The 23,060-nt window shown below is 38.7% G+C and overlaps 1 protein-coding gene across 1 annotated transcript in view; it reads right to left on the bottom strand.

The window, feature by feature from the left end:
- Positions 1–2,797: 2,797 nt before the first annotated feature.
- Positions 2,798–23,060, bottom strand: part of LOC128739757 (uncharacterized) — a 34,259-nt gene continuing 13,996 nt past the window's right edge. Inside the window, 5 exon segments of the mRNA XM_053835257.1 lie at positions 2,798–2,806; positions 4,612–4,685; positions 11,732–11,968; positions 12,040–12,486; positions 12,551–14,354. Of these exon segments, the coding sequence (XP_053691232.1) occupies positions 2,798–2,806; positions 4,612–4,685; positions 11,732–11,968; positions 12,040–12,486; positions 12,551–14,354 (2,571 nt within the window).

The raw sequence follows: 23,060 nt of genomic DNA, 5'->3' as shown, positions 1-23,060 counted from the left end.
TTTTTCCGGATTTTCCTTCGGGCAAATGAATTATCTGCATTGTAAAGCTGTACAAAGTTAACTTGCTTTAGATGTGGTACATAGAGTTTGAAAATATTAGCAATTGACTACAGAAGTACGGATTAAAAATAATTATTGTGTGAAAAATTTAAATCATACTGTTAGGTGGATTTAAAAAACAGTGTTTAGAAAAAGGATGAAGTTTCACTTATTTAAGATGAATGACACTAAAAACATTAATACTTTTCAAAGAAATACAAGTGTTCGATGTCTGAGACTGAAATATTCGAGCTTTGAATGTCGACCATGAAAGTGTTCGAAGTTTGAATCAAAACCGAACAGCAGTTTTTTAGTGTTTTTCAATGTAAATTAGCATTTTATCCTCATTTTTTAAATTTTAACACGAAAATAATTAAATTGTCATGCTATTAAACCATGGGAATAGAATAAAGATGTTTTCGAACATTTTTCTTTGAAGAAAGTTTCAGCATAGCTTTCGAATCAGAACGGTACTATGTGTTTCCTCTCTTCTATCAAAAGATACTGGGTTTTTATGCCGCTTTGAGTAACATGCTGCTCAAGGCGGCTTTTCCCAGTCAAATCAAATCTTTATTAAGACAGCTTGTTGTGAAGCTTTATAAAGAAAAAAATGAATTATCCGATTCAATTATATTGTACCAATAGTTGCGCTAATGTTATTTGAAAGGATTTTGGCATTCCTTTAATTGTGTTATTCCATATACGTTGCAAGGTTGCTAGGTGAAAAACATTGTAACGCAACTATTGAAATGAGCGTCTTCCAGCTGTATCTATAGATGTGTTTGATTTTAGAAAAACGGTGTTTTTGCAAATAATGCTTTTATTTTTGATGGTGTAGTCTAACTACCAATACTTCCAGGAACTTGTTTCATATAATGAACGTAATTGTTTTATTTACAATGCTACGGTGACGAAAATATGCATTAATAATGAATAGTACCGTAACTATTGGTGCTACAACAACTGTTGAATCAACTAGCCTACTGCTTCGTAGAAATAGAAGTGTACTGGAAGTATTAGTTAAATTTTATAGTTTTTTGAGGAGATCAGCATTTGGTGTAGTCGATTAAATACCGGAATTTCCGACAACGTTTATTTCTAATATCTGCATTAAGCCATGAAATGACGTTCTGAAGTAGGTTTGTCAATTTTCTATAGCCGCAAGTTTTTGTTGGTGGAAATTGCTTCGAGTTTTGGTCTTATAAACTCTGCTGATTAAAAAGAGAATTAGTTTATTTCCTGATCCAGAAAACTTCATTATGGCACAAAATGAATTGAATATTGTATTGTTAAATTCATTTATTTACATTTACATTTATTAACATTAATCCATCTGACAACAGCAGCGTCTACATCATTATAGTAGTAGTAGTAGTAGGGGAAAGCCACCATCACTTCAAGGACTTGCCATTGTATGTAGGTAGAATTACAGTAGATCCAAATTTGATTATCAAATGAATTTCACACTAATGCTGTTATAGAAGGGCCAAAAGAGATTGGGCGGACCCACAAGCAGAAGCACTTGTGCGCATTCCGGGGTTATAAGGCTGTGAACCATTTCGCGAAATTTTTAACTTTTTGGTTAAAATTTGACAGTTCGATGGTTATTTCTCCTTGAGTGGTTAAAATCAGTTCAGAATGTGAACCATTTCATATTTGACGGATTGATAGTTTTTTTTGCTCAATGAGAGCATATAAGGTGAGGATGAAAATATTGTTTTTTCTGTCCGAGTTAAAATCGGAGGAATTTTTGATGTTCATTTGCTTTTTTTGATAGATAAAATTCATCTCATTTCAATCCGGGTTGTTTGAACAAATTTGTAATGCGATAAGCATCCATACCAATGTAAAACAAATCTATCGAAAAATCAGCGAAACTTGTCGAAGCTCTCTTCCTCACCTGTGCATATCTCATTGGCTCTCAGAACTTGGTTAAAACTAACCATGCTCCCGAGCAGGGTTATTTTCGGAAAACCATCGAACTGTCAAATTTTAACCAAAAAGTTAAAAATTTCGCGAAATGGTTCACAGCCTAAGAGTCGCCTTCCAGCATTAGGATCTTTCCATGTAATAATCAATTTCGCTGTACCAACATTAACCCACATGATGATTTGTTTGTTTTGAGTTGAGAAGCTATATTTGCTTCAGACCTCAAGGATTCAGGTTGGCAATCCACTCCATCATCCAGCCTTCCATATTTATGATATCAATAATAACACTATTAATAATATGATATTACGATGAAATGTGGTATATATGGTAAAAATAGAACAATCTCACAGAAGTCCTTCGAATGGAATAGAGTTGCGTCCTTTGAGGCTCCATAAGTGCTTCTAATAATTAATTTAATTTTTTCATTCTGGTATCCATGTGCAGTATTAAAACTCGTTTTGGCCAAAGTTTTTACTATATAGCAGGAGATGCTTCATAAACTAAAACGAAAAAAAAATAACTAAAATAACTTATATTAGGCTTACGTATTAGCACATGGCCGTGTGGCTCCGCCGTCTGCCCAAAACCGCGGTTTTGAGATCAGGCAACCGGGAACCACCCAACATCGCACCTTCTAGCTTGGCTACTCAATAGAGCATTACCAGGTATGGCCATGTGGAGGTGCTAGGTAGGGGCTTGGGATGGCTAGAGCTATATTGGACGGTCCTCATTTGCCTTCCCCATTTCATACCCACAACAGCGTCTACATGATTATAACACCCTAAATTTACATATCCACCAGATTGCAATTAAATTTTACAAGTGTCTAAAGTGTCTAAAACAATTAGCAGAAAAATTAAAATCAAAGTGGCTATATACACGATTGAACATACAACACATAGCTCTAGCTCTAAACGAGCCAATCGTTTTGTCCGTAATAAGTTCTTCTGAAATTCGGCCGAAGAAATTCTGCACTGCGGAGGGCACGTGGAGCAGTATTTATGTTAATTTGAGGCAGGATCTTAAGTAACTTTGGACACTTAACTTTTTGTTCTTAGAATAAGTATAAAATTACCTTCTTGCCGACCGGTTTCGGATAAGTAGTTACCCATCTACGGGGCCGAGACCATATAGGTTGGATTCATTTTGGCAGTTACGACAACTATGAAACCATGGGTAGTTCAATATACAAATTTTCAATTGCTTGGGAGGTACTGTATTTTACTTCCCACCATATCTCAATCCCTGAAATCCGTTTTGTTTTGATTTCCCACGAACAACATGTAATGTTTACACTTTGCCGTTACAACGGCCTGCCTAATCCACTCACGAAACCGCACACGGTGCAACCAGCTAACCCACAAACCTCAACTATCAGAAGAAAATCCTTTTAGAAAATGTCAAACCAATTGAAAAGTTTAGAAAAGCTAATCCGTCAGATACATGCGTATCTCATCACCCACAAAGGACGCACGCTTCCTGGCGGATGTCCCTTTCAATAGCATTTTCACGCAAACATCATTATCATTGGACTTGAAAAACGATCAAAGCGCATTCAACCGCTTGCCAATAGACAACAGAAAAGAACCCTTAGGTAGAAAGGAACATATGCTTTCGTGTGCGAGGCTGGGTTCTAACGCTGATGCACCCTAATTTGCCCACACCCCTACGGCCGATCGGAACCGTAGCGTCCAGCGGGTAGCGTATGCTGCTGCGCTCGATTTACCACCACTGGGAAAACATTATAAATATAATATTAAATGCAAATAAAAACAAATCCTAATCCAATTGGGTCAATGAGTAGGGTAAAATCGTTGTTATTTCGTCTACAAACTGTACTTGAAGGAAAAGTGGCAAATACGGTAAAGTTGTATTTTTTTAGCCCATAATCTCTAGCACTACCATAAGCCCGCGAAAGCTAGTGGCAACCTCCACGCGGATACCGGAGGAAGGCATTTGCCGATAATTTGACGAGGAAGTACAAGCAAAATAGGGGAGGGTGAGACGAAAATTATAATGTAAATTTTATCGCCTGAAGCGTAAATAGAACAATTTCACAAAAACCGTACGCAAGGTCGTGTGTTTCCCACGTGACCACTTTAGATTTATTTCCTCCGTTATTTCCTGTCATCGACAGTAATGTCATCGTAACTCGTAAGGATTGCTGGTCCGCGAAATTTGAAGGATGTTGAATACTACAGTCTGTTTGTTTGGATTAATTTCAACTGTCGATTGATGTTTGAAACCGAATTAAAGTTTTAGTTTTATCTTACAGTCACTGGTGTACCCAAGGTGGGGCATATTGGGCACGTGCCCCGCCTTCTATAACAAATTAATAATACATAAAAAAATAATTTTTAACGTGCAACCGAGAAGTCCGGAGCTGCCAGTTCAATATCCAGGTATTGAGTAAAACGATCAGAAAATTAATTGCGTCAAAATAGATTCTTTGGGCTGAATCTATTTTGACGCAATTAATTTTCTGATCGTATAGTTTTATCTTTAATTTCAAGTCCAATTTAAGTCAATTTTCAAGTACTATTTGAAGTTTAAATTCAAGTCCAATTTAATGTCCCATTTTAGGTCCAATATCAAATGTAATTTAATTATTAAATGATTTTTTTCAGAATCAAATTCCGCAATTAGTTTTATTTACGACAAATATGTATTTCGCTGTTGCGAAATAGACAAATAAAGAGAGGTACTGATGAAGCCTGCAAGTCGTAGTCAAAATACGTGTTTAACGTAAATAAAACTGATTATGGAATTTAATTGTGAAAAAAGTTTCCTTTTCCATTTAATTTTCGTATTACACTAAAAAGCTCAAATAAACTTTAAGTAATTTAATTCCAACTTCACCTGCGATTTCAGGTCGAAATTCCAAATACAATTTAATGTCAAATTTTAAGTTTGGTTTGAAGTCTAATTTTAAATGCAATTTGAGGTCCAATTTCAATGTCCCATATTTAACAATTTCAAGTTTGATTCAATTCGAATTTTGCTTGCGACTTGAGGTCTAAATTATTGTAAATTCAAGTCTAGTTTCAAGTGCAATTTGAAGACCTATTGAACCTGAAAATAAATAAAAAACGAAAGCTTTTCAAATTAAATTCTACTATTTATATTTTTTCTCCACAAATACGTATTTCGCCTACGACTTGCAGGCTTTATTAATGTTTGTTTTCGAAGACCTATTGAAGTCCAATCTCAAAGTCCCTTTCTAAATCCAATTTGTAATCTAATTTCATTTTATTACCATCGATTTCAAGTCCAATTTCAAATCCCCTTGAGATTCGATTTCATGTCCAATTCGCAGTCTTATAAAAATCCAATTTCATGTTCATTTTCACAGTCCAATTCAAGTTCAATTTCATGTCAAATTTCAACGACAATTTAATGTCCGATTTTAAGGTCAATTGCAATTCTAAAGTCTAACTTCAAGTCTAACTTCAAACCAATATTTCAAGTTCAATTTCAAAACTGAATTTGAGTCCGATTTTATTTTAATGGCCTATTTAAAATCCAATTCCGGGTTTATATTTAATTCCATTTTCATCCCCGATTTCTAGTTCAATCTTAATCCAACAAAATATCTTAAAATAAAGAAAAGAAGAAAAACTTCAGCCTTGCTGGCTCAAAATCCCATTTATAATCCAATTTCATGTAGTAATTTAATTTCTGTTACAACTCCGATATGAAGTCCAAGACTAACCTCCAAAATGACTTCGAGGTACGACACTGGTCTAACAAGTCGGTCGCCGTCATGTGTTCGAATCTCACCCTGCTAGCGCAGTTGTTATAATCCAGTTATGTCAACCGATATACGACCAATTTCAGTCATAATTAGGTTGCTGCAACTAGAAGGGCCAATAGTGTGAGGCTGTTAAAATCAATAGGATATAGCACTAGCCCCGCAATTATCCCGGCCCTGCCAATTGAAGTTCAATCGAGTTCCAATTTCAAGTACAATTTAATCCATTAGGACTTTCGAATATTCAAACGTCAAAAGTAGGTGCTACAGATGAGCAATCCTCGGTCGCGGTAAAGTTTCATTTCAGTCATTGAAAAACATTATTTAGCAATGAAAACACAGTTATTAATTAACGTAAGAGAAAAAGCTCTCACTTTCCTCGGTATTATATTCTCATGCAAGTTCTCATGAGAGTTTCGTTAGACTGCAACTAATTATCCATTGAGAAAGATAAATAAATTTATCATAATTTGTCATCGCAACCAACCACCTCGATAATAGAGTGCAACGAATCCGAAATACATATTTAGTTCCCCTCGTTTTATTTGTTCCTGTTCGGTTCCCACTAACCGGACATAAGTCAAAGCATGCGGAAAACTATACAATTAAACCGCGTTCAACAGGGCGCTTCCGTGAGCGCTGGCGGTGGCGTTACAACCTTCCCTTACTTTGCTGTATCATTAAATATTTGTATTCGAGTCGTATTGCTCGCTATGAATTATAGGGCACTTCAAAAATTAGCAATGTCAATAGCATTTAATCATCCACACGCCACACGCGCATCCGATTCAAGCAAGAGATGTGAAAACCAACCCCGGAAATATGCTGGTGGCCGGCTGTTTTTGGAAACTATCGCCAGTGCCGGTGCAGTAGTAGCGATCTTTTGAGATATTCTGCAGCATCCTTTGTGGAGTGGTGCACGCGTTTGTTATTTGCTGTGGGTGACATGCGCCACAGGGTGCTAGCCGCGTGTCATCCAACCGGTCGGTCTGCATACCGCACCGGTTCAATTGAATGGTACCAACATTTAATTTTCCGCAACAACAAAAGGAAATGGGTTCAATTTTTCGGTCGAAAGGTGACGATGCTTGGATTTTGTCTAAAGCGACGAAGAAAAGTTAGAAAGAAAGATACTGTGACACATTTAGAAAGTGATTATATTCCTTCGAGAAGGGAAATAAAACTATTCTTACAATGATAGAAAGATCTTAAATTGGGTTTGGAAAATGATTTCTATTTAGTACCACGTTTTTATAGGTGGCTTGCCGTCCTAGGACAAAGCCTGTTGAATAATGTTTCTCCAATTAACTCGGTTGTGTGCTTCAAGTCCTTGGACACCGAGACTCTCCGTCAGATCTCGCTCCACCTGGCCTAACCATCTTGCTCGCTGCGCTCTTGGTGGTCTTGTTCCTACCGGATTTGAGCCAAGCACCATCTTTGCAGGGTAGTTGTCCGCCATTCTTGCAACATGCACTGACCACCGTATCCGTCTAGCTTTAGCCACCTTTTGGATACTGGGTTCATCATAGAGCTGTGCGAGTTCATTATTCATCCTTCGCCTTTATACTCCGTTCTCCTGTACGCCACCGAAGATCGTTCTTAGCACTCGTCGTTCCAAAACTCCAAGCACTCGCAGGTCCTCCTCAAGCCTTGTCCATGAAACGGGCATGAAACCGTAGAGAACAACCGGTCTAATATGTGTCTTGGACAGGATGCATTTTGTACGGGGACTTAGTCTGCTCGACCGCAATTGCTTGTGAAGCCCATAGTAATCACGACTTCCGCTGATAATACGCCTCCGAATCTCACGGCTGGTATCATTGTCCGCCGTTACCAGTGAGCCAAGGTATACAAATTCGTCGACTACCTCAAACTCATCGCCGTCGATCAATATACTACTGCCGAAGCGGCGTCGTTCGGCCTCGGTTCCGCCGGCCAGCATGTACTTTGTTCTGGCGTACTTAGCTTTAAACCAATCTTTTCTGCTTCGTTCTTTAGTCTGGTGTACTGTTCAGCCACCACCACAGATGTTCTGCCGATAATATCCATGTCATCGGCAAAGCAGACGAATTGACTAGATTTGTTGAATATCGTGCCTCGCGTGTTGATATCCGCTCGGTTCATAACACTTTGTAGCGCTATGTTGAACAGCAGGCATGAAAGACCATCACCTAGATGAAGCTCTCTGTGTGATTCGAATGAACTTGCAAAATGGCGTCACCCGAAAAGCAACGTCGCGAATTTATTTTATGCGACCACCTGGAAAATCTTCAACTCTCTCATCATGAATGATGAGACTTACGTTAAGGCGAACTTCCGGCAGCTTTCGGGGCTACTGTACTTCACCGCTCAGCACAAGTTTGATGTTCCTGAGGAAGTAAGGATGCAGAAACTTCCATAGTTTACCAAGAAATACATGATTTGGATAAGAAATTCATCATGTGGCAAACGGAGTGCGCCGTTCGTGACTACCGGGACTTTAAACGGGCAGATCTACCTCAAGCAGTGTCTACAGAAGCAACACAAGAGTCTATAGTCTTCTGGCCAGATCTACCTTCGTGCCAATATTCAAAGGATGTATTGGAGTGGTACGAAGCCAACGGGGTTACTTTCGTACCCAAGGATATGAACGCCTCCAACGCACCAGAACTAAGGCTCATCAAAATATACTAGACTATTATGAAGCAGGCACTACGGAAGCACGGAAGGAGGTCAAGTCTGAGGAAGACACAAAGAAAAAGTGGATTTCCGTACAGATGAAGCTGCAGCTAGGTTGTACAAAACTTTTTGAGTGGAGTTAAGCGCGTAAGGTGCGAGCGTACGGTTATGATATTGAAGTTGAATGAAACAAATATGCCAAAAGCTTAATAATTGGTTATATTTTGTTGTCTGAAAGTTTGAAAAGGATCGGTCAATTAGGTAATTTTCTTCAGCGTTTCTTCCATGGTGCAATTTGATGTGGGACACCCTTTAGTGATTTATCCGTAGCGGGCGGCTGACGTATGAGACGCTGTGTCTCGCCAGGTATATCTAACACGGCTGACCGAGGGGCCCTAGAGCCACAATGAAGCCTCTTCTTGATACAGCAAGCAAGAGCCAGCTCGGCTCTCTGCTGGTACAAATGAACAAATGAAGCCTAGCGCAGGTCATAAGAGTGGTACTTGCTTGAAGTGCGTAATGAAGCCTCATGTCCAAAGCCAAATTATAACTAGTCTCCGCACTTCCTAGCTCCAAAGAGCGTTGTTTGGTTGGAAAGTAGTAAAAATTAGTACAAAAGGAAAAAGAGGATAAAAACGGATATTGGGCAGTTGGCTCACTATAGCGATACTGCAAAAACAACGAAGTGCAGAATACAACACAATAACTACATTATAACTACAATCGTAGTTATAATGTCCATACAAAAAAAAGACGGCTGGCCCGTCTGCGAGACTAGGCATTGCAGCCCCTTACTAAGGCCGTCATCTATATATACAGGGTGTTCAATAAGTTCAAATACACTTTAAAAATGTGTTTAAAAAATGAAAATACAAGATATTCTTTTCTGAGTCAATTTTTATTAAAGCAATGTTTTTGTTGAGAACCTTTACCCTAGCTACCCACCCCCCCCCCCCCCTCCCCTTTGTGCTTTATGACGAGCTTGAGACGTTTCTCAAAAGAATCACACGCGGCACGCACCTGGTCCATGGGCAACTCGTCCCAGATCTTGGAAATGAGCTTCTTAAATTGGTCCACAGTGCCCACTTTATGTTCGCTCTGCTTGGCCAGCATGTACGACCATACATAAAAGTCCAGGGGATTAAGATCCGGGGAGCTGGGAGGCCACAAAGTCTTATCGAGAAAATCTGTCAAATTCTCCCGACACCACGCTTGGACGATATTCGGCGTGTGGGCCGATGCGCCGTCCTGTTGAAAGACGTAATGATCTTTTCCGTAGAGGTCACGAAGTGCTAGGGCCACAACCTTCTCCAGAACCTCGGTCTTATAGTACACGGCGTTGGTTTTTATAGTTTTCTCGATAAACACAAGTGGAAGCTTTCCACGCTTGGATACGGCCCCTCAAACCATCACCGACGCGGCGCTCTGGAACTGCGGGATGTTTATGTGGGACGGGGGGATGCTGGCCTACGTCGGTGCCCACAGCCGATCATTTTGGACATTGTGCGGCTGTTTCAAGATGAAGAGTTTCCCATCAGAAAACACAAACTCCTGACCAGGCATGACATTCAAGTATCACATCTACTACAGTGGCGGCAATAAAGCAAAGTATGGAGTCGGATTCGTATTACATGGAAAACAAATTAAGCGAGGCATTAGGTGGACCTATGCGTTTTGAGAATTATGGCAAATTCTTTACCTACAGCCTGATCAATGTGTACGAATGGACGAACGACAAACCCGATGACGTGAAATTCTATAAACTTCAAGAAAGACATTTGACATTTGGGGAATGTCGAGGACAAGGCATAAAAATGGGCATCGAGGACGCAAATGTACAGGATGTACACGATAAGCTCTTTCGCCCATTTTCTGGTAGAGAAAGTCTCGCTTCTACCGAAAACGGCCTGAGATTGCTCAACTTCGCTGCAGTCGGAGGAATGGTTATCTGCAGTACTTATTCTGTACGACGGAACATTCGGAAACATATCTGAAAACACTCTAATGGAGAAACCTGCTCTCAGATTGACTACATTCTGGTTGATGGACAGAACTTTTTGGACGTCGTAGAGGTGCGGTCCTTTTTTTTTGTCGGAAGATTTGATTACTGCGACCATTATTTTGATCTATTGTGGTATACTTCTTCTTTTGTCTAAGTATTAGTTGCCGACATAACACTATTGATGGAAGTGTTTGTCATTGTCAATTCATACCTCTTCTTCCAGTCCGGCATTGAACTTGTTATGAAGTTTATTACCCGATTGGGGTTTGCAGACCAGACTTCGAAAAGCTCCATTGTTCCTTTACCGAAAATTCTTAGTCTACGAAGAGTTAGTGCACTGCACTGGCAGAGCAGATGATCTGCGGTTTCGCTTTCGAATTCGCAGAGTTGGCAAATATCATTGTCCAGCCTACCAATCGTTTTGAGATGACGTTTGCTCGGACAGCGACCGGTAAATAGTCCTATTATTATACTTAGTTCGGTTTTCTTCAAATTAAGCAATGATAGGCTTTTTACGGTCTGGCTGTATAAAGCTCTTAGACTGTCTTAGTCCTTTAGAGGATTTCCAATTTTCCTCTATTGTTTTGTGTTCCCATGCACGAAGTTCGGATTTAAGCGCGCTTGGTGACACACCACAGAACGGATCTGGGCCGATAAAGTCCGTAGATGAACCCTGCCTCGCTAAAGTATCGGCTTTTTCATTTCCTTCCACTCCGCAATGGCCGAGAACCCAGTAAAGGGTTACTTGATTCTTTTCCGTCAGTTGCGTCAGTGAGAGAATACACTCCCATACTAGCTTTGGATCACAAGTACAGGCTTTAAGTGCTTTAAGCGTTGCTTGACTGTCAGAAAAAATACATATGTGCGGTCCTTACGGAGACCAAACGTCGACTATGACCACTATCTCGCAGTAAGCGAAGTTTGCGTCCGGTGTAAATATAATAGTATTTAACTCGGTAACAGTATTACACAGCAAAAAGTGTTGGGTAGCTTAGTAAATGACACTCTTGGTTCAAATCACATTTGAAAAAAGTGGCAAATTCCAAGCTAATTCATTTTGAAAACACTGGGTTTTGAACGACGATAACAGTATGTATAACAGAATGGAATCACCGCCGAGACAAGTAATTCGGGCGCATGCGTACACATACCTTCTGCAGTCGATTGATTTTCCGTCACCAACAGAAGCCATTCAAGGTGGGTGGAGTTTTTCAGATCCTTTCTTTCAATTTGAAACCATTTCCCCTTTAATCATACCGTTTTGGAATTTGTACTGTTTTGTATATTTAAAAAATTACTTAAACATAAAACAACATGCAACCTTACAAATAAATATCACAATCATGCACCTATCCTTATCACCATCACTAAAACTATCACTGAAATGAGCTGCTGGAAGGGATACTGTTGAGCAGATAATCGCCATCCACTCGAATACTGCTGTTTGCTGTAATCGGGTTTGAAATCGTTGCAAGTGGGGAAATCCACCGGAGCGGAAGCCATTTCTGATTTGTCACCCACTTTCAGTACCAGCGCCATACCGATTTCCACGTGGAATTCAATGTGGCAATGGAATAACCAATAACCTGAAATTACAAAATAAAACAAACTTTTTACAACTGACTGTTTTTGACCATCATTTCGTTTATGATCCTACCAGGATTATTGGCAATGAAGCGAATTATGGTGTAGCCCCCATCAGGGACGGTTACTGTATCCTTGATTGGGGCATTTTGCAGACGCCTTTTGATTTTTCCCTCTTCATCTAGGCGTTTTACTTCTTCGGCAGTTATATTCGCTCCCAGTCGTTCCATTCCAACTACTCGGAATGCGTGACCGTGCAGGTGAAATGGATGATTGGCATCGAAAGTGAAACCTTCGTCGATCAACAGCATTTCAACGGTTGCATTCAAAGGCACTTGCAGAACGTGACTACATTGGCAAAACTCTTCCCTGCAGTTGATGCCTTGCTCCATCAACGAGGTAGCGTTGCAAAAAAGGCTCTCATCCAATTGGTCTTTGGCAGGCATCATCGGCATTGGTGTCATCCGCATAGAAATATGATTCAGTTGAGGCGTAAATAACCGATTCGTATTATTGATCACTGTATGAAAAAAAAGAATACTTAGACATCATACCTATCATTGACTGAATCAAATTGATTTTACCATCTTTAAATCCATACAGATTGGGAACGTGAAAATGCGGATTGTCCTTGGCATAAAAATCGTAGTAAACGTAAAATTTGTAGTCAGTCTTTTCCTTGAGCAGTAGCAGATCTTCCTGTTCCCTGGACGAAGCCTCGGCAATCGATAATGTATCTGCGTGGCCAGTACCCTTGTTCAAAGCGTTAAGCTGCAATCCTTCTAGAGGAAAATCGTAATTTGGCCATTCCTCATACTCCACCTCAGGGGCGCCCTTATACCGAAGCACGGCTACTTGATAGGCTGAAGTGAACCGCTCGTCACAATCCATCACACCTCGGAATCTAAACAGATAATTTCCAATCGGCTGATTAGCCCGAATGATGAAGTCGAAACGTTCGCCAGCGTAGCTAACGAATGAAGCTACATCTTCGATTGGGTTGATATCGAAGCTGTCTGAGGCAATGACCGTCATGTTGTGGCCTTCAACTGATAATTCAACCGGACAGTTTAAAAACTCGGCGTTGATGAGTCTAAAACGATAGCGTTTTTTCTGCTCTACATGAAATACCTTCAATGGTATGTGCTCCGACTCAGGAACGACTACAGCGTTGAAGTCAATTGTCCGCGACTGCCGCTTCTTTCGAACTATAATTCGTGATGTGCTCACGTTAAAGATCCTAGCATTGTTCAGCTCAGCGGTGTTGAGTTCCAGTTTCAGGCTACTATCTCGTGAGCTTTGGATCAGTTCAGTATCATCAAGGTTATTTGTGATGGCAGGAGATGTAGTTGTTTGCTTTTCTAAAATATTCAATGGAGTGGTTTTAGTTGTGGTAGCGATGCTGGCAGTTTTCGGGTATCGTTTGAAGTATTTCCCTCGACCATTGATCAAAATATTCGGAGGTTTATTATCTCCCGTTGAGTGGTGATGGGCAGTGAACAATTGGACTCCTCCTACGTGACCCCAGTCTTGAACAGTTATTACATGCTCGGATAGATCATGGTCGTACAGTATCTGTTGCGGATCATTATCTCTTCTTATGATAAGTGCCCCGAAAGCTCCATCACCTCTTTGCATTCCAGTGTGCGAATGCCAGAAGTGAGTCCCGGGATTGTCTGCCTTGAACGTATATCGGAACGTTGTCTCTGGGCTAATTGGGCATTGAGAAACATGCGGCACACCATCCATATAAGGCGTTCGCTTTTGATGTAAACCATGCCAGTGAATGGTTGTACTTTCTCCCATGAGGTGGTTTTCTACATCAACAACGATAATGTCATTTTCACATACCTCAATTGAAGGGCCGGGCATCATTCGATTGATAACCAGCACGTTTCTTTTGACACCGTCTCCCGGAATACAATGCGGTCTCAGGCAATCCGTTGTATTGTAAGGACAATCGTAACAAGCCTTACTCATAGTTTGATACCATTCAATACTAAACTTGTAATAACATGTTAATGGTTTTCTACCTCTCACGCACTCTCTTTTACACATGTGATTCCTGTAGTCAAGTTCGGTATAAAACTCTGCTTTGTCCTGGGAAACCGGTTCTACCGGCTCTACCGGTTCCGGTTTAGTGATGTTACAAATACTGCAGCAATTTTGTTGCACGATATGTTCCACTGGACAATCTATTAATGGAGGACATTGGCTGCGTTCAGAGGTTATCGACAGAAGTCCTGCTTCTCTCGTGCAGCGGTATCGTAAGCATCCGTCAGGGCTATTCCATGCTTCGCCTTCCCGGTGAAACTGATCGTTAAAATGGCACATCGCTTGAACACATTGCGGACAGCAATGCTTCTCGGAGTACTGTGGTATGAAGCCCTGTAAATTTAAAGAAGTAAAATCGAAATGTAAATATATTTTTGAATTTTAGACAATTTACTCTATACAAAGTATTCAAAATCTAGAACAATAGGTTCGATTTTGTTCGAAAATAATTAAAAAAATGAAACCTTTAAATTGATATCTCTACCCCGGGTCGCGAACAAGCAGGGAAGGAGAGCTGTCCATCTTGGATGATACAATTTACTTCAAGCGTCTGTTTCCTAGATTAGGAACCGGTCACAAAGTGTTAAGGCCCAGACACAATGCATACGAATTTTGCTACGTTGCGGCAATTTGACAGTTTTTCCATGAGTGTTCTGTCAAATTTCCGCAACGCAGTAAAATCTGTATGCACTGTGTCTGAGGCTTTAGTCTCAGAGCGAGCGGCTAAATTCGAAATGTGATTCCCTAAGGTTGTAGCCCCACCTCTGGGATAAGGAGTTTATGTCAAGAAAAATGTAATCTGACTCAATTATAGTTAGAGAAGTTGCCTGCCTGCGCGTCGCTTGCGTTCAACGATGGGAAGCGAGCAGAGAGAGAGAGAGAGAGAGAGAGAGAGAGAGAGAGAGAGAGAGAGAGAGAGAGAGAGAGAGAGAGAGAGAGAGAAGACTCCATTGAGAAATGAGCATTCCGACCCTCAAAACAATCAATTGGCAGAACTCAACAGCAACAATGGGCCTGCGTTAAAGTGTGCAATAGCCAGTTTTTTCTCGCAAACGAGCTATTCTTTCGACTTCATTTTTCATATCTATGTGCAATTGATAAAAAGACTCACACAGTATAAACAATGCACTTTGAGCTATCTCCATGCAAAGTTTCAATTAATTTTACCCTAAGGTTCAAAAGTTAGAGCAATTTGAGTGTGTTGCAATTTTAACGTGGGTACCCTTCATAGTGACGGACCTGTGCCGATCAAATTATGGCCCACCAGTTCTGTAGGCCTTGGGTTGCCGGTCCCTAATCACCTTGAACACCAGGTGAATGTACATCATCCTCGATAGCTCACATCCACCAGAAACGGGTCTACCCTGGAGTCTACGGCCTCTTCCTGGTGCTCTGCTGACAATAATTTAGGCTACTCTTTTGTCGGGCATCCTGGCTACGTGCCATCGCAGTGTGAACTTTACGCTCAAAGCCCAAAGCACTCGTCGATCAGCTTCCTTCATCGTCCATGATTCATGCCCATATTGGGTGACCGGGAGAATTAATACTCTGTAGAGTGCCAAATTTGTGCGAATTCGCAAACTACCGGACTTCGGTTGGCTACGTAATCCGTAGAAAGCCCGATTCGCGGCTGCAATTCGTCATTTTACTTCGAGACTTACAGCATTTTCATTTGCCACAAGCGTACTAAGGGGTCGTGCAATAATTACGTAAGGGCTTTTTCCTCATTTTTGAACCCCCCCTCCCCCCTATATAAGATTTTGTAAGATTTTGGCCGATTCCCCCTCCCCCCCGTAAAAAATCTTAGTAAGATTTTTGAAACATCAAAATTCAAGTTTTATTTAAAAAGTTAAACATTGAAAAAATATTGAAACAGTCAATAAAGTTCAAACAAGTTCATAAAAACCAAAATTCAAACAAATTCATAAAAAAAAACAAACAATATCAATTATCTGTTGTAAATCCCTTTATGGCCCACTCACTAACAGAACGTATTTCAGCATTGAGGTTGTCAATAAATGTTGGTGTATGCTCAGAAACTCACTAGCGTTCACTTAATTCACATTGATGCACTCTAAATCGTCTGAACACGTGTCCTTGTCAAGTAGCGTACAAAGAACTTCTTTGCCTGTTCTAGATAACACGCGACATGGTCTTAAGTTGGAATTGGCACAGCGTTGCGTTTAATGTACAGATCTATAATGCCCATCCGCGGTGTCCTTTGACGCAAAATATTGACCCCACTCTGGTCACATGCCAGGCATGATCTTTGGAAACGGAAGAACAATACATCCCCAGAAACATTTTTGTTGTATAGAAGCTTATCAAGCACTTGTTCCATTGGCGTAGCTATACATTAGTTGAATAAGCTGCTTTTAAACATAAATGTTTCCCATGATATCATAAGGGATTTAGTGGCTGCCTTGCGGGATTTGGATAGGCAATTGCAACAAAATATGTAGGAATACTTAATAGCATAAACCGATGACATCAGATGGCTCTGGAACAAGTAGGCCAAGTGCTGCCCACTCAGGGGGGCAAAGCTAAAATACTCAGCAGGTTGCTACGCATTTCCTTGCAGCATGAAGGATTTCGAAACTTCACAACTTGACTCATCAATTTAAAATTTTTTGTAACAAGTAACATGAGTTGCTATTAAAAACATAAATTTTTTCGTGTGTAAAAATCTTACGTAAGAAATGATTAAACCCCCCTCCCCCCTAAATAAGATTTTGTAAGATTTCGCGGAACCCCCCCTCCCCCCATTATGCCTTACGTAATTAGTGCACGGCCCCTAAGGTATATGAATTCTTTCAGTATTTTATATCATTGTTCACCATCCTGCTTCACTTCAACCCGCACACCATTCAGACTCCCGCGTTTCCTAACGGCAATCAAAACCACCTAATGACAGTAAGACGATCTCGCAAAATTTCGTCTCTACCGAAATCGAATGAAACCACACGAAATTCACCATAAATTGGTAACTGGTGATCTATCATAACATCTAGGGTAAATTTCCCACGATTTCGTTAAATTTCAGTAAAACAAAATTTCGCGATATCTCACACAGCCTTTGATGACAGTCCCGCTTCTTTTCCCGGTTGCTCTTCGTATTCCACCCTCCAAAGCAATATTGAATAATCGGAAATAATTTATATACAAACTGGACCAACCAGGCTAGGGGTGTGAACTGTTCCCGAGGTTAGGGGCGGCTAAATATGCTGCATTCGCGAGCTATACTTAAGATGCCAGACCCTGCACATACTAGTAATAATCTCGAAAACGGAATAAGAAACAGAATGTCGGTCACAATGTCACGGTGTTCAAAATACCGTTATTAAAAAATAAAATAGGCCATTTAAACGGAAAATGCCAGTTGGTTTGTATTGCCATCCTACATCTTTGAGCCAATTTTTAAAAAAATCGATCGACGAATTTTTGAGTTACGCCCTTTTGAAGTTTTAAAGGGCAGATTGCTCATATAAATAAATAAAAATCTTCAATGAAGCTTCCAAAATGAACGTAAATCACAGCCGGCAATGAATTTTTATGCAACAAAGGCCATTGCCGACCATTTTTAGGAATTTTACGCTGTATTGGGACTAACCGGAAATGTTCCGGATTAAGTTATCGCTGTGGAAAATAGCCAGTAGCGAACATGAACAAATACTTATCACGCGACAGCTCAAATTACGCCAGCATTTAAAAACTAGATCACTGACAATCAGATCAACTGCCTAGCGCCACGTTGTTTATATCTGGAGAAGATCCGGGGGCTTCCGGGAACACCCAGAAGAGTGGCCAATTTCGTCAACGAACAAAAACCTACCGTGCGATACCTTAAATCACACTAGAATTCAATAACTAGATCAATGGAAGCCAAATCTGCTATCCAGGATCAGATTTGGTCATATCTGGACATATTTGGGGGACTCCGGGGGCAATTCCCATTGTCAATAACACAATGTGGCACATTTTTGATAATAAAGACATGTTCGGATTTGACCATTGTAGTTCTTGGTACTCCATTTGGCTTACTTGAATCTATTTTAAAAGTTTTAGTGTGATTTAAGGTGTCGTATGATGAGTTTTTGTTCATGTTCGAAATTGGTTATTTCCTAGGGGTTTCTGGAGCCCCCCAAATATGTCCAGACATGACCAAATCTGATCCTGGATAGCAGATGTGGCTTCAATTGATCTAGTTATTGAATTCTAATGTGATTTAAGGTGCCGCACGATAAGCTTTTTTCATGGACGAAATTGGCCACTCTTCTGGGTGTTCCCGGAAGTCCCCGGAACTTGTCCAGATATAACCAATGAGGTGCTAGGTAGTTGATCTAATTGTCAGTGATCTTGTTTTTAAATTCTGGCGTAATTTGAGGTGTCGCATGATAAGTATTTATTCATGTTCGATACTGGCTATTTTCCACAGCGGTAACTTAATCCGGAACATTTCCGGTTAGTCCCAATACAGCGTAAAACTCCTAAAATGGTCAGCAATGGGCATATGTTGCTTAAAAAATCAATACCGGCCGTGATTTACGTTCATTTTGAAAGTGTTATTGAAGATTTTTATTTACTTTATATGAGCAATCTGCCCTTTAAAACTTCAAAAGGGCGTAACTCAAAAATTCGTCGATCGATTTTTTTAAAAATTGACTCAGAGGTGTAGGATGGCAATGCAAACCAACTGGCATTTTCCATTTAAATGGCCTATTTTATTTTTTAATAACGGTATTTTGAACTCCGTGAATGTTCCTTCGTCTGTCAATTGCGAGAAAACAACTCACTCCAACTCGGAAGCAGCCGAGGGGTAAGACACTTCATAATATTATCACATAGTAATATATTAGGCAAATGTATTGGTATTATTTTATCTTTCCATTATTTTAAAGCCCTATAAATGTATATCTTTATAGGGTTTTAGGTACCACCCTAATGAACGGTATAAATATAGTAAGGTTGAAAAAATATTTCCATAGCCGTTTCGCTTGCTTCACCGAGTGCCACCGTTTTCAACTGCTCGCTCCAAAAAAGGATATTTCTAGTTATATGTAAAATGGCATCCATAGTTCCAATTCACGAGTCAGGCTGTTATAATTCGGTTGCCAACTATCGAGGTTTATTCATCCTTTACTGTCTAAGTAAAGTATTTGAAAAACTGATCCACAGAACTTTGTACAGAGCAGTGGTACCGATCATTAAGAACAGTTAATACAGCGCACTATGGTCCAGAAAGCGATTTTCAACGGACAAAAATGATTGCGCCTTAACGGGATATTCTAGCTCAATGAAGTCTTCGGCAACTTTTTGAATGAAAACATGACGCATCTTTTGAAAAGGTCGTCCAATGTTCAGATGATACCGTAACAACAAGTCAAGTAATAATTTTTTAAAGTAGTTTGTTTTCTATTTTTTAGTTTCAAAACATCAAAGATAGATTAATTTCACGTAACTTTTCTAAACATTCCAAATTTCTAACTGTTACGTATTGTCAGCAGTGGACCTTTGTTTATGGACGACCAGTAAAATCATATTTCCTCTTATAACTCATTCATCTCAACAGATAGCTCAATATGATGTTCTACAAAAATTTGTATACGTAAGAGAAGAATATTTTTGCAGAAGACTATTTTGCTTTATCTTTATGAGTTAATAAGTTATAGCCGAATTCAGGTCAAAAACAGACCAATTTTACTAAAGCATAACTCAAAAAGCGGCAAACGGATCTTGATGAAAATTTGGCGATTTAATATACACATATGTATAAAGTTTTTAGCAAAAAATGGTGAAGGTGTTATTTTTAAAAAAAAAAAGATAAAATTCTTTGAACTTTATGATTTACTGTTGCTAAAGTTCTCGTTTTATCCATCCCTAACTGCCCAGGCACAGTTTCTTGCTCAGTTTCAAAGCGTTAAAACACAATTTTGTGTAACTATTTTTTAGAAAATGTCTTTAAAACATAATACAAAGCTTGTTGCTTTACTATTTATTTTTTATCGAGACAAATACAAACGCTTATCTTACGACAATCGCGGTCTTTTCAATCTGTTAGTGAAAAATATTCATGAAGTTTATTTGATACGTTTAGTATCAATGCCTACATTGAGAGAAAAACTATGATATATACGCTGATCAATTACATAATTAAGAAATCTAAATACTATTTGCACTGTCGGAGGCAAAGGATACCAGCCATAGAGCTATACATATAGATTGTTCTGTGTATTCCCGAAACTGTACATATTTAACCTCCTCTTTAGAACGATAGATAATGACTATTTTTCAAGAAAGTAGGGTAACGACCCCAGAATTCGCCCCTTTTATCAGGTTTTTATGCTGTAAAATGAATAAATCGCCATATTATTATAAAATCAGCCCTGAACTCAGACAAGTAGGACTATATATTAATATTCTATCTATTTTGGCTATTAGGAATCGCGAAAATTGAAATTTGATAGCAAAAAAGCCAATTTTGTGCAGGAACCTCTAGTACCACATTTCGCCCATAGCGATCCAAAATTCGTCCCCCATGTGACCCAGATTTCGCCCACTTGTTATTTGTTGCAAATTTCCCAAATAACCTCAATTATTTTGTTAGAATTGTTGTTACTATTATTTAACTTTAAGATTATGTCTATCCAGTGCTTAATATGGCAATCAATTTGTATCAGGAATTCGTTAAATGTTAATCTAAATTGAAATAAACTGATCATCATCACCTCCTGATACCTGATTCAGTAAAACTAAAAAACACAGAGAAGGTGGGTTTTTACTAAATGTTTATTTTCATTGCAGTAAAATAAGGCTTTTGACACTCGTCAAAGATATTTAAAATGAATAGTGCTTTTTCTGGTCCTTTGTTGATTACTTATATCATTGTTTAGTAATTTTTTGGGAAAGAGTAAATGTTTACAGTGAACAATAAAAAATTAGTTGAACTGGAAAATCTTGATATTCGGCTATATATATTGACTAATCGAAGGTGAGACTCGAGTCCACAACCTAACCTCTTCCCCAAGAAATAACTAAGCTTAACTGCTTAATATAGTCAATAAAAAGATGAAGAAAAAAAATTGTTTAGTAAATCACTGTCTGTAAATGGGTATGTCGGTTTACAGTATTAAATATTCCTGGTAACTGGTAAGCATACCCATCTTACCTACTCAACTAGGATATTTTTTGACATAACTTGGAATTCTTAACTAGCATTTTTGGTTAGACCGGGTTTGTAATGCTAAGCTATTAGAATTTTCATGATATTATCGAAATATTCTATTTTATCAACACGATTATTTCTTTGTTGTCTGCATTGCACATTAAATACTTTTCAAAGTTTTATTCATGACAGATTTAATCTCATGACAAGAAAAATTGTGATTTTTGAGAATATTATGCGCGTCTTATTAATTCGTGCGGTTTTAATCTTATTATCAATTTCGATGTCGATTATTGCTAATTCAACAGTTCGTTTGGTAGAAACCCCATTAGCCCATGTTTAGCAGGTAATTCTTTTGTTAGACGAATTCAAATGAAGATATGATGTGCTTTCTGCATCAAAATATTATTTATTCTTTACTTTTTACTCACCATTTTGATAAACATAAATCAGCGAACAAACTAATCGATTGTGACTTGCATTTGCTTATGTGTGGCATATTTGCATATATTTGATAGATGAGGGCGAAAACTGGTTCACGCAGTAAGTTCGGCTAAGTATATACAGATTCGACCCGGGCGAATTTTGGAACTCATATGATTTACAATACCCAGTTTTCGCCCAGTGCATTTATGTTCTATTTTCAGCAGAATTGCGATAAAATATCAAAATAAAAGCACAATTATGAAATTTGAAACAGATATAACCAAAATGATGCGAAAAAAGTGCAAAGAGATACGATTTTCCATTACTTTTCCTCAATTTTATTTTTCGTGCTCGTTCTTGAAAATGGAAAAATCGCGTCTTAAATACATTACCTATTTTTCAAACCACATTAAATCATTAAAATACATAAAACAACACAACGAATTCTATTCAAATAACTGAAAACTGAGTTAAAATGAATATAAATTAAACTAACAACTTATATTTCAACTATATATTGAGTTAAATCACGGGAATACCAATGGGAGAGCGAATTCTGGGGAGGGGGCGAATTGTGGGGTTCTTACCCTACACTCAAAAGAAAGTCAAGATTTGATATTCATGCAAAAGTAATAATCTGGACTAGCAACAGTTAAGGCATATTATAAAATCTTTATTTTGGGTTTCATATCCAATCCTTGTTTTTTCCAAATATTACAAAACTCAGTGCGTAGTTCATCACTGAATATTTTTGAGGTCGAACATTTTGTTCTAGATGTCCTATGCTTTCAAAAGTAAAAATTGACAAAATTCGTGCAATTATTTTCGTCACAATTTTCCTGAATTTTTGATTTTAAACATAAGAACTCTTAAGCGCATAGTCAGAATGTTGTAATGCTGATGCCAAAATGTCAATCTATTCTCAGTACAGATATTATGTTATCCAATTAGAATAAATTTCATATATGGCTCTGAGACTCTCAAAGCAAAAACTATCTACATAAGTCTACCCGTTGAAGGGTTGGTTATATGTTTGCTAATAATTATTAGCATCACGTGCATTCGCTGAAATAAATCAACGTGGTGTCTAGTAATATTTGATAAATGTTGAAATTGACTGAAGTTTTTTGAACGTTTCAGTGGAATACGAAGATTGAAAATAAAAAAAAAATCCCGATTTATTTCCATTGTTAATTTTATAGTTTTAAATGGATTTAAAAATCATAATAGAATTCTTCTTGAATGTCAATGGTAAATATTTGTTATATTAGTGGAATTTCCTTCGTAAGTAGTTCGATTACGCGCAAATCATAAGTTTTCCGCAGCCCTGCTTCATCTTCGTCGTTTTTCATATCGCAGTTATTTTTAGTCTATAAAATATTTTCAAAAACATCTTCATATTGCGAATATACGCGTATAATAGTAAAAGTCCGTGTTAGTATCTAAAGGGA

This window comes from Sabethes cyaneus, chromosome 3, assembly GCF_943734655.1.
Source record: "Sabethes cyaneus chromosome 3, idSabCyanKW18_F2, whole genome shotgun sequence".
In the NCBI taxonomy this organism is placed as follows: Eukaryota; Metazoa; Arthropoda; class Insecta; order Diptera; family Culicidae; genus Sabethes; species Sabethes cyaneus.
The sequence above is the reverse complement of the archived record's forward strand: the minus strand, read 5'-3'. Positions and strand labels throughout refer to the sequence as shown.